The sequence below is a fragment of the Hippocampus zosterae genome, chromosome 15, assembly GCF_025434085.1.
Source record: "Hippocampus zosterae strain Florida chromosome 15, ASM2543408v3, whole genome shotgun sequence".
In the NCBI taxonomy this organism is placed as follows: Eukaryota; Metazoa; Chordata; class Actinopteri; order Syngnathiformes; family Syngnathidae; genus Hippocampus; species Hippocampus zosterae.
The window spans coordinates 6,789,242-6,801,064 of NC_067465.1; the positions used below are offsets into that span (position 1 = coordinate 6,789,242).

Sequence of the window (11,823 nt, forward strand, 5' to 3'; positions counted from 1 at the left end):
TCCTGTTCCACCGCAAGATTTTGGCCGATGTATCCATTTTTCCTCACCATTTATTCATTCATTGTACTGATTTTTGAAAGCCCATGCGTGCCCTGCGATTGGCTGGCAACCGGTTGAAGGTGTCCCCTGCCTACTGCCCCGAGACAACTGGGATAGGCTCCGGCAGAGGAGGATAAAGCGCATCGCAAAATGGATGCACGGATATGATGTTGAATATGGCATACCCGACCGACTGCCCTCACCGTGGCTTGAGCGGACGGGTAAACTTAGCGTGAGTCCTCCGACAGCAATTGTCCGAATTCTGGAGCTTTCATGGGCGATCGCCTCTTGTCGTTTTGGTTTAGCGTCTGCGTTGTTGGGTTGGGCAAGTGTGCTGTGTTTAACACCTACTGAAGATTTGGCACTTGAAATAATCGCTTATATTCCATCTATCAATCTGCGGTGCAGTTGCACTGGCACTAAAGTAGATTTAAAGACCAGAAGGAACGGCCTCATCACATGGTAACTGCTGTTCGCGCCGCTTCCTTTCCTTGCGTCTCCCGGTTGAAATCAACATGGGAGGCGGCGGTCATTGAGTGTGCTAGCTCAATCGCGCGACCGCCATCGACCTGTACTTGGCTCTTTAAAAGTGCCTTGATGGAACTGCAAGTCTCACGTACGCTTGTACATCTTTGTCGCTAGGAACTGGATGAAATTTAGCGGCAGCGAATGAGGGCATAGTCCCAGTTGTCACCTGGTGATGTCAGGAAAGAGAGAGAGAGGGAGGGAGAGAGCAAGGTGTAATCGATCCCCACAGCTGTTCCGTGCAGTGCTCGAAGAGGAAGCGAGACAAGCAGACGCCTCGCTCGCTAAGACATGCACATGCATTTTGCACGCATGCACCTCTCGCACGATGGCGCACTCAAACCACTTCAAGGCATCGCTTTAAAAAGGATTCCTTTCAGCCTATCTCCCCATCCCCGTCTTTTTTTTTTTAAGCTCTAATATTTAGAGAATTTTCTCAACTGGACAAAACCCCGATGAACCCTAAGTGGAGACGAACAAGCAAGAAGAACTCCTCAAACAACAGGAAAAAGACTAAGACGGAATAAAAAGGGCTTTGGTTGCAGAGCTGCAGGAGAAAAGAACGGACGCGATAACATGTTCGGAATTGCACCGGGGAGCCTGGCTTTAAATATGCCGGTGCTGAGCGGAGAAGATGACGAACCAACAGGTGGGAGATCGCAGAAGGGGGTCGGCTCGCTCGGGAGCGCGGGAGAAACTCCCAACAGCCCTCTTTCTCCCTATCCCTCCCTTTCCGCTTCATTAACGTCTCCTTCAGTTTCACCGGGGAGATCATTCCACCGCGCACCGGCACCGAAGCCCGGAGCAAACGTCAACTCGGAACCAAACTTGAAGTCTTCTCTCCGGAGCAGAGATGGTGGCGCTTGCATCCGGCTATTCCAAGAAGTTGGACAAGGGCCGAAACCGGCCTCGGCGGTTCAGGCCGCAGCTCGACGGTCTTCATTTGACCGTATTTTTGGAGAAGAAAAGGCCGGCCCGATTGAAGGCAGGGGATCGCAGTCACCGATTGGGGGGCAAATTCCTGATGAACAAGACAGCGCTCAATGTGTGGCCGACCCCGCGGGAAGTCGCATGGCGCCGAGGCTCTCGGCGTTTCCCGCCTCATCTCGGCAAGCCTGCGGCATCGGGGAGGAAAGATCGACAGGAGAAGGGATATCAAACCACCCTGAAAAGGGAAAGCCGTGTGTCCCACCTGGCAGAGGTGGGAACGGAAGTCGCAATGCAAAGTCACGAGAGTCAAATGATAGCGAAGCGGCCTCCGACGTTACGGTAACCGGCGACTCAAGAAATACGGCGGCCGACGAGCCGTCCCGGCGAAGCGCGGTCAGACGAGCGATGTCCGACTGCTCCCGCCTGTGCGTTCCCGCCTTCGACGCCGAGCCGCTCCTCGGCGCTACGCAAGGCTTGTCGGCCATCGCGCCCAACCTTGCCGTGACGGGAACGGCGTGTCCGCTCAGGGCGCCCTACACGCACACGGCGGTGCGGCGCTCGCTCACCGTGACGGACGCGACGGCCTCGGCGTTCTCGTCCCCGTTCGCGATCTCACCGGTGGTGCCGTCATCTCCGCCGCCACGGAGGCATCGTGGGAGCCGCGAGACCAATCTTCTCATTTCTGTGCCAACTCCAGCAGGTATGTATGGATGTACCCCAATGTCCACTCGCACCCCAAACGTCCGTTGGGAAAAACGCCGTCGGCTCATCGGCGGTCACGGGTGTCGATCAGCGCATTCAATGCCGGCCAAGCGGGAGAGCCGCTGCCGGCAGTTTTGGACCATCCAAATGGAGTTCTCGAGCTGCAGAAGAAGCATGTGGAACCTAGCAAGAGGAAGCGGGATGCCTCCTCTTTCATCAAGAAAAAAAAATGACTTTTTAGTGAACAGCGGTTGAACTTTGGTCAATTTCTTGACAATGCTCGTTTCCAAGAAAACAAAATTGGGGGAAGAAAGAGCTTTTTGTGAAAGGATGCATTTCCGCAACAACTTTCAGAACTTGTGCACTGCATTTGGAAATTTGGAAATTAGCGGCGGCTGCAGTGCTAGCAAGCGCTGGAGCGGTCCATATAATCCGGCGAGAGCCGTCGGATTACTTGTCAAAGACGGTTCGACGTCAAGGTCTCGGCGCGCTTTGATGCTGACGGCCTGATGCGGTGGCCGTTCCAAATGGTCACGTTTGAACAAACCGGGCTGACGCAAATCTGTTGTTTTAGCCGGCAAAAATCGCGCATGCGCTTCTGACGTCACTTCGTCTTCTCGACCAAAATCGATGGTTATGGGGAGAGATTTGTTATTTTGATATTTTTTCAAGAATATATCCAAATACGAAAATATTTGATAGCTGCACCCCTATAGCTGATCAAAGTTAAACCATGCATGCATTTTCATTTCCCTCTATTGTAGTCTATTCCAATACGCTTTCAATCGTGTACGGAATGATGGAGCAACCAGATCTGTTGAGAGACAGCAATTATCCGGAAAAAGCTGCGACATCGGCTGGGCTCATTCAAATATAGAGCATCTATTTTGAGCAGTCTCCGTGCAACGCGCACGCACGCAGGTGTGTTTCAACGCTGAGTTTCTCATGGCGTGATCTTCAGGATTTTAAAACGACGGCAGAAAGCGTATCTGCGTCCATATTTGACCCAAAAAGCTTCTGCTCGCTGTCTCGCCCAAAATAATCAGACGCTGAGCCACCCCCCCCCCCCCCTGCGAATGTTTAACACGGTGTGACTTTCTTGCTAATGAACAGATATCCACGTATTTTCAAATCCTACGTTGTCACGACCAAGACTGTTTCATTGCCTTTCTGACCACAAGCGTTTTCATGATCTAAATCGGGGTTGTCCAAACTGCGGGCCGGGGGCCATCCTTCTTTTTAAGCAAATTCGGCTCGGCAGTCGATTGCTTAGCACGTTCGCCTGGGAGCGTAGAGGTGCAGGGCTGGATTCCGGCTGCAGCCTTCCTGTGTGCGTGTTCTCCCGCCCGCGCCACCGTGGCTCTTCTGCGGGTACTCAGGCGCTTTCCAAAAAACATACGCGACGGATTGTTTGGCCACTCCAAATTGTCCCAAAGTGTGTTTGTGAGCGCGAATGGTTGTTTGCGTATGTGTGCTCTGCAAATGCCGGTTCGCGTAGGCCGCCGAATGCCCAAACATTGATTAAGAATTGTGTTGTTGACGTTCTCTTCGTGTTGATCAGGAACGTGGCTCGATGAGTCCTTATTAGCTTGACACTCTAAGAATCTCTGTTTTCATTTGCCAAAGCAATCTTGGGAATCGATGTCCATTGACTCAAATAGGCTGGCACTAATTTTGTCACTCTTACTTTCTCAGTGAAAGTGGACAAGGACAAGAAGGGAAGCGCAGACGTGTCGTCCGGCTTTGGCCAGAAGGAGACGGCGGAGAAGCAAAACAAAGACAACGGCCCTGACAAGAACCCGAAGCCGGAGAAGATTCTCAAAGACGAAGACGCTGAGAAGAACAACAAAGTGAGCGAGAAGGCAGAAAAGACGAACAAGCCGGAGAAGAGCAGCAAGGAGGAGGAAAAGAAGCCGAGTGAAAAGAAGGACGAGAAAGGGGGCAAAGGGCCGGCCAAGTCTCCGACGGGCAATGCCGCCAAGACCCTGCCAAGCCCGGACACCAAGAGCAAGGTGCATCTTGGTGGATCTGCATGAAAGTGCCCGCCCGCTCGGTGTGAATGCGAGTGCGAATGCGAATGCTTGTCGAGACGGCAGTTGGCTAGCGATTGGTCCCGGGGTGTGTCTCCGCCTCTCTTGCAAAGCTCGCCGGGATCAGCTCCAGGCCACCCGCCAACCGAATGAGGTTGCGTGCTGCCATTGCTCACTCCGCTTCCGCTTGCTCTTTTTCAATTTCTCTCCCCGTTTTTCACATTGATCCCAGCTATTCACATCTTCTTTGTCTTTTTCTGACCATCATTTCTTCCTGCGGATCACCCGATTGGTATCCGAATCTTCAGACTGAGGCGGCTTGGACCAAAACGAATGCACCCAAATCTCGCCCTTCCACCCTCCCTACCAATGGCGAGGCCGCCTCTGCCAAGCGCCCCTCCCCGACCACGACCCCGGCTAACAAAAAAAGCCCTCTCCCAAAGGCGGCCACACCCACCGCTGCGAAGAGGCCTCCGATGGCGACCGCATCTGCAAAAGTAAGAAAGCCCTTACTCCAAGAGTAAAGGCTGCAAAGGCTTGACCGCACTTTATTTCATGGCTTTATTTGATGTCACTTCCTATTGTTCTTTGGAAAAAACTGCTTGGACCACGATGATCTCAAAACCCTTTTTCCCCCCCGGTATTTCTATCTCTAAAGTCTTTATAATGACTTTGTCAGCTCACTTTGTCTCTGTGCGCTCCTTCTCCGCACACCGCTGACGTTCGAAAGTGAAGAAACTTTGACGCGGACGCAGAGGAACCGACTTCTCTTTTGGTTTGATCCTCAGACTCCAGAAAATGGAGCAGCTGTGCAAAAGGCTTCTCCTACCCCCCGATCGGCTGTCAATAAGGACAACTCCTCTGCTTCTACTGGGACCAAAACTGCTGGTAAATCAAAGCACACACAAAACACGTTTACAGAACAGCAAATTTTGGGTTTTTTTTTGTAGATACTTCAGCCAACTAGAGTGTAACCTCCATGGTAACGCCATCCGTTTTGGGGTGTTAGTTTAGATTTCGATAGATTGGATAGATGGATTAGATAGATTGGAGGTAAACTGGGGCCTGGGCACTCGGTTTAAAAACCGGGAGGAACTTTGTCCAGTCTGGGCGTGCCGGCGCGCGAAACAGCCTCGCCCCCGACTCATCTGAAAATATGGTGAAAGAAAGGAGTCCGTGCCTTGCTGCGGCACGCCTCTCACCCACGATCAGCTGGGCGCACGACGTTCATCACGGTTGCTACGTGTCCAAGCGGCGCTGTGACATTCGTTTGCTGCTTCCTTTGCATAGCGAACAAGAATGACAAGGCCGAGAGCAAGTCAGCGGAGGCCAAGAAAAACAAACCAACAGGTGAGACGCTGAACTCATTTTTGTCGCGGGCCACACTTTCTTTGGCTGTAAAACCCAAATAAAAGTCCAGATTAACCATTGAAGTTGCTGTCCTAGAGGATCGTTTTAAGGGCTGAAAGTGGTTTGCGTCTCCGCAGCCCGTCCGCGGCCAGCCTCCGGCACCTCTCCGACAACGCAGGCTAACGGTGAAGCCGCTCCCACCCAACGTCGCCGGGTCATCACCAAGCCTCCCGTCCCCAAGCAAACGGCTCCGGAAAAGAAGGCGACGGCACCCCGCGCTCCTCGAACCCTCCGGCCCGTCAACGCGCCCACGCCGGACCTGAAAAACGTCCGTTCCAAGATCGGCTCCACTGACAACATGAAGTACCAGCCTGGCCGAGGAAAGGTAGGACACGCCAAACCCCTGTTTTGACCAACCTTAATAAAGCCACGTGACACTTCGTCTCCCCAGGTTTCTGCCGCACAGAACAACAAGACAGCCGACCCATCCAATCCTTCCAAGGCCAGAGTGAGTGCCCGCCATCCGCATATTCACACACCAATCTCAACTTCCTTCTGTTTGCATTGACCACGTACGGTGCACCGACCAAAGATGGAGTCAGAGGTGCACAATCTAGCGGACGTTTGCAGGCATCAAATGGTCATCTGGATTCACGGTGTTACATTTTAGGCCAAAAAGCAGTCGAGGCGCGGCGCTGCGACGCAGCTAATTGCCGCCAAGAAGCAACGAGTAAAGTCGTTTGACCGGAAGGCTGCAGAATTCACAATAAACGGGCCACTTGTCGCGTGCGCAGAACTATTTGACTCGCGCTTCCTGGCACATTGCAAAACCGTGCGTGTTGAATTCAGAGCAATAAGTTGATTGAAGACTGTAAATCGATGGTGTCCAACCTAGGGTCAGGGGCCATTCGCCGCCCGCCCATCAATTTTCAGCGGCTCGTGACCTGACCCAAAAGTCAGAAAGGAGGGTGGACTCTCAAACTATTTTCTATACAGTAATCCCTCGTTTATCTTGGGCGGCAACATTCCAAAAAGAACCCCAGATCAGTGAAATTACAATTATTCCGTATCCGATTCAATAGTGTAGTGAATGAAAGCAAAACTGAAACCTTTTTTCCAACCCAAGCATTAAAAAAACAACAACAAAAACAAATAAATAAATATAAATAAATAAATAAAGATATCTATATATCTAGGTAGGTAGCTAGCTAGCTGGCTAGCTCTCAAGATTTTCGATGCCAGAGTAGGAGTTCTGTGCTCCGGTCAAAAGGCGAGCAGCGGCGTTCTGGTGCGACTGGAGACGCTCGATGGAGGATTGGCGGACTCCAAAACAAAGAGCGTGAGAATTAAAAGCAGTGTGACCTCGGCTTTTTGTGAAAAATTAATAATAGCACCCGATTCATAGCGATTGGCTGAGTGATCCTGCGATGTGGCTAGATTTGCAACACGCCGATGGTTTGACCTCGACCCGAGTGGAAATCAACATTTTTTGTCAGCCAAACATCCTGACAATTTTTGCTAAGACCCGGCGTCGCTTGAACAACATCCTTTCGTGTCGTGTGCCCCAAGTCGCCCTGAATGTTTTGTGTTGCATGTGCTCCGTCTCACCTGTCCCTTGCTCATGTGATCTTCTGCTGTCACCGGAAGCGCTTTGCGATCACTTCAGCGCCCTCGTCGTTTCCCATATTCAACATTCATCTTTGGAACTGGACTTTGTGTCTACTTTTCTATTGAAAACGGCCCGGTGCACGGTTGTAAAATAAATAAATATGCAGCCCCGTGCATCGGCTCCATTCAGCTGATGTTCCGACAGCGAGCCAATTTTTACGGAAGCCTTTGATGGGGATGACAGAAAGATTTGGGTGGCAGCGCAAGTTTCCCGTGAACAACTTCAAGCCGCCGGCCGATCTGCTCTTCTCTGCTGCTTTCTCATTTCTGTCTGTACTCTTGCTCTCCTAACACTTTTCCACCTGACGCCGATCTATCCTTTTCTCGCTCGCCTATGTGTCTCCCTGACTGTCTTTAGGTTCAGATAGTGCACAAAAAGCTGGACTTCAGCCATGTCACGTCTCGCTGCGGCTCCAAGGACAATATCAAACATGTCCCTGGAGGTGGCAATGTAAGTAAAGCTGCTGCTGATGAGAGTAGACTGCTTTGGAATGAGACTTTCATATCTTTTTTTTCCCTTTCTTTCTTTTTTTTTTTAAAGCAAATCCCACATTTGTGCTGGGTTAAGCATCTCTTAAAAAAAAGGCTAAAATTACTTCCTGAACAACAACAGCAAAAAAACAGGAACAAAAAGATAACAGCAGTGTGGGTATGCAAAGCGACATGGCTGTGTGCCTATTTTCTCACGTCGCCCTGACCGGGCTGTATTGACACCAAATCGATGCACTTCGGAGACCCGTCTTTACCTTCGTCAGTTTCCCACTCTTAAAGGTCCGTTTTGTGTCCTTGCTTCTCTGTTCCTCAGGGCGATGAATGTGAAAGTTGAGCATTCATCGTCTTTAGAGTTAACGTGTGCCTTAACTCTATTGCATGTGTATCCCAAAGCATGATTTCTGCTGTCACAACACTTTACCGCAAACCTTGGTCTTGATGAGCTTGACCCGAACTTGTTCGAACGGAGTCTGATGTCAACGCATTCTTTCGTCGCTGAAATCGTCTATCAAGTCGAGTCAAGCTTTACTGTCAAATATGCTCTCTGCGCAACATACGGCACAGATGAAAGGACTTTCCTGTCAACCGCAACCTTAAAAATAAGCCATAACTCATTCTGATGGAACGGTTGGAGACCCTTGAGTGGAAGAACTTGACATTCCCGAGCGCAGGGGAGTCGGGGACACCAACTCCATATTTGCTTGAATTTTTTCATTCTTATGATTCTTTTTGGGCAGGCGGCGAAGCCTCGTTTATCTACATTCCAAAAGGAACCCGCGATAGGCGAAATCCGGTTTTCCCCCCTCGTTTAGAACGACGAGGCGAGCGATAATGTTCGACAGCCTTTGTTTTCCACGCGCTCATCGCCGTTGAACGCCATTTTGGGGTTGGAAAAACTCGGGTCAAAATGAGGGCCGATGACACCGCAATGCACAAGATACCGACATCCATCTCAACAAACGGGAGACGCACATTGGTCACGGCCACAAACCGCTTGCGTCTCTCTTCCTCGAACTGACGCAACGAGCCACTCTGTGCAATCCTCAAACCGAACAGCAGGGGGCACAATAACCTAAATACCACCATCATGGAGAAAGGTACCTTCTTTTCATCTGACCTTGAACTTTGAATCACGACCGTTTCGGTCAGCTTAATTTTTTACAATCGTGTGCCATGCAATGAAACCAAAGCTCAAAACCCTGCCCCCCCCCTAAAAAAAACAGCACCTAAAAACTTTGTGTGGCCGGCGTTACAGCGAGGGCTCACGTTCCATGATTTAAACTTGCCTTTCTGTTATTATTGCGGTATTTACTTCCAAGAATGCCCCCCCCCCCAAAAAAAAGAAACATTGAAATTCAACATCCGTATCATATGCACATATTTCTCTGAAGATCATTTTCTGCAGACCACTGCGGTCATAGTCGTCATGCAGCACTCAAGTATTCCATTGATGCACTTCTGCAAAATACAAACAGCCGTTTGACTCGATAACAAAACTCAAGTACCAAAATGATGTTCGAGATGAGCAATAATTAGCTCCTCCGAGGAATAAAAATATTCAGGCAATTGTCCGTGACTACAGTCGACAGCACGGAGTGTGATTGTGTTTTTCCCACGTGCTCGGGAAGTGGTGTTTTGATCCTCTCGATAAATGTGCCACACGTGCAACCCCGCGAACGACAAATTGGTCGGTGTGGGTATTTGCAGTCATGGAATTTTCTTTGTTTTTTGTTTTTTTTTTAAAATCTCTGCCCCTTAGGTGCAGATCCTGAATAAGAAGGTGGATGTGAGCAAGGTCACGTCCAAGTGTGGCTCCAAGGACAACATCAAGCACAAGCCAGGTTGTCTCTCTTCCTGTTTTCCAACCGGACCGTTCTTTGAAGCTGCTCTCATATTAACACATTCACCGCAGGTGGCGGCGATGTCAAGATTGAGTCTCATAAGCTGAACATCAAGGCAAAATCCAAGATTGGCTCATTGGACAACGTGGGGCAAGGCAACGGACAGACCAATGGACACAAGGTGGAATTTCAATTGAATCATTTAATCACAATTCATTAAAAAAAAGAAAAAAATTATTCTTTGCTTCGGTCCTCTGATGTGAAATTTGAAATCACACGAACGTTCCAAATTATTTTAAGTGAATTGAAACTCAATCGACACGGCGGGCCTTCACGTCCGCCTCACAGCGAAGAGGTGCGGGGTTCGAGCCTGCCTCCGGCCTCCCAGTGTGGAGTTTGCATGTTCTCCTTGTGTGGCTTTTCTCTGGGTACTGCGCTTTCATCCCAGAGTCCAAAAACATGCACGGCAATCTAATGGGAGCCTCTAAATGCTCCCTGGGTGCGCACTAATGGTTATTTGTCGAGTCCTACCAGCCCGGTGACTCTCGCCAAACGTCAGAGCTTCCAGTAGTATCCCGTCGGTTCGAAAACGGACATTTGGCGACGTCGGCTAACTCATTGCGCTCTAACGAGTCAACGCCGCTAGATGGGGTCGTGGCATGAATAAATTGCACGTGTGCGTCTGTCTATATTGGGCAACAGGAGGAGAGAGCGGAGGAAAAGACGCCCTCACCCCTAAACAGCACTCCGAGCGTGGGGCCGGCAGCTGTTGCCAAGGCAACAACAGCACCAGGAGGCGTTGCAAAGGAAAATGGGGTGAAGGAGCCCACGCCTCCTCCTTTCGGGGGAGACGGGTTGAGGGACGGCCTTGGTATTGACAGACGCATTGCTGAAAAAAGTAGGTGCAAACACACACAATTTGTCTTATTTGGACACAATTGGAGTCCTTCTCATTTGTGTTCTGCTGTGTATGGTGACCTTCAAAGGTCTGCAAAATATCATTTCTCCTGGCTTCTGCTTTGGAAACGCAAAACAGACCTGAATTAGGAAAAAAAAAAGTGCATTGAAATGATTTCAGATGAGTGCAGATTTCCGTTTTTTCATCGAGGCTTCCTTCCCTCCCACAGATTGAGTTTTCGGTGGGGCACGCGTCGCGCTCGCCGGCCGACCCGAGCGACCTCCCACGGTGGCTTCCCTTTGGCCCCGCCCTCCATCTCGCCTCCTGCAGCACCAAACCGAACGTCCGCCTCTTCGTGTTTCTCTGGGCTCCACCGCCTGCCAGTAACCGCCACCCCGACCTCTGATGCCAGCGGGTTGACCTTTCGGCTCTCCCCACCATAGAGAAGAGCACTCGTTGTTTTGTCTGTGAAACCCGCGTCTCATAGTACTGCTCATGAGCACCGGCGTAGAGGACGTAAATGCCAACCTCAAATCCCAACACTGTACACCCCGAGGCTTCGTAGAAATATTTTCAGTTGGACAGTTTCTTGTTTTCTTATTTTCTCCGCCCACCCCCCCATCAAGTAACTTCATCTCTCCACTCATCCCCCAACCAGCAGCAAATGACTTTCTGGTCACCTCCATTCAGAATCCAGCCCCGCGCCTTCCGAGCCAGCTGAAGCATCCTTCCGAAGTCAGCCGGATAGCAAATAAGCCGCCATCTGCTTTAAATGGACGCAGCTCTCCTTTTAGCCAACAAGTCATGATTTTGTAACTCCGCCCTCCGTGTCATTATCGGTACCCGGCGCTCGCGCTCGTCTCTTTTGACTCCCTTGTATCTACAATTCCACATTGTCACGTGAGCGGAGACGGCGAAGGAGCGTTTATGATGAGGAACAGGTTTGGGAAGTAGTCACGCTGACTACTGGCTGTGGGCTGCTTTGTTTGTGTTGGGCCAACGCGTCAAGTCAGCGGGACGAAATCGTTGGATCGTGTCGAGTATATTCTTGCGGTCTCTTGACAAAAGTCTCTGCAATACTTTCCGGGCACACGGATTTTAGCACAAGACCAGTGCTGGCATGTTTAGTTTAGTTCAGGTCCACAATCTGGTGGACCAGATAAAGCTATTCAGGGCAAAGCTGATTTGTCACAGCTTAATTGTTTAGGTTGGCATTAGCGATGTTTCTTTTATCAATCTCTTCGGGTCGCCACACCGAAACCAAGCGGACTGTCGTCCGCGCTTCCGCAATTAGTTTTAACGAGTGGCCACTTCGCCGGCCACTGGTTTTGGCGCCATTCCAAAACAG

The 11,823-nt window shown here is 50.5% G+C and overlaps 1 protein-coding gene across 9 annotated transcripts in view; it reads left to right on the plus strand.

Annotated features, from left to right (window-relative positions):
* map4l (microtubule associated protein 4 like) overlaps positions 1-11,094 on the plus strand; it is a 28,901-nt gene extending 17,807 nt beyond the window's left edge. For 6 of the 9 annotated variants that reach the window (XM_052087725.1, XM_052087730.1, XM_052087726.1 and 3 more), the window contains 11 exons: positions 3,892-4,208; positions 4,535-4,723; positions 5,015-5,114; positions 5,517-5,576; positions 5,714-5,961; positions 6,028-6,084; positions 7,603-7,695; positions 9,496-9,577; positions 9,649-9,758; positions 10,280-10,475; positions 10,705-11,094. In XM_052087725.1, the coding sequence (XP_051943685.1) occupies positions 3,892-4,208; positions 4,535-4,723; positions 5,015-5,114; positions 5,517-5,576; positions 5,714-5,961; positions 6,028-6,084; positions 7,603-7,695; positions 9,496-9,577; positions 9,649-9,758; positions 10,280-10,475; positions 10,705-10,709 (1,457 nt within the window). In that variant the 3' untranslated portion in view covers positions 10,710-11,094. Of the gene's footprint in view, positions 1-340; positions 2,195-3,891; positions 4,209-4,534; positions 4,724-5,014; positions 5,115-5,516; positions 5,577-5,713; positions 5,962-6,027; positions 6,085-7,602; positions 7,696-9,495; positions 9,578-9,648; positions 9,759-10,279; positions 10,476-10,704 lie in introns of those variants that run through there. The other 3 variants (XM_052087733.1, XM_052087731.1, XM_052087732.1) reach the window with 3 other exon arrangements.
* Positions 11,095-11,823: the final 729 nt, after the last annotated feature.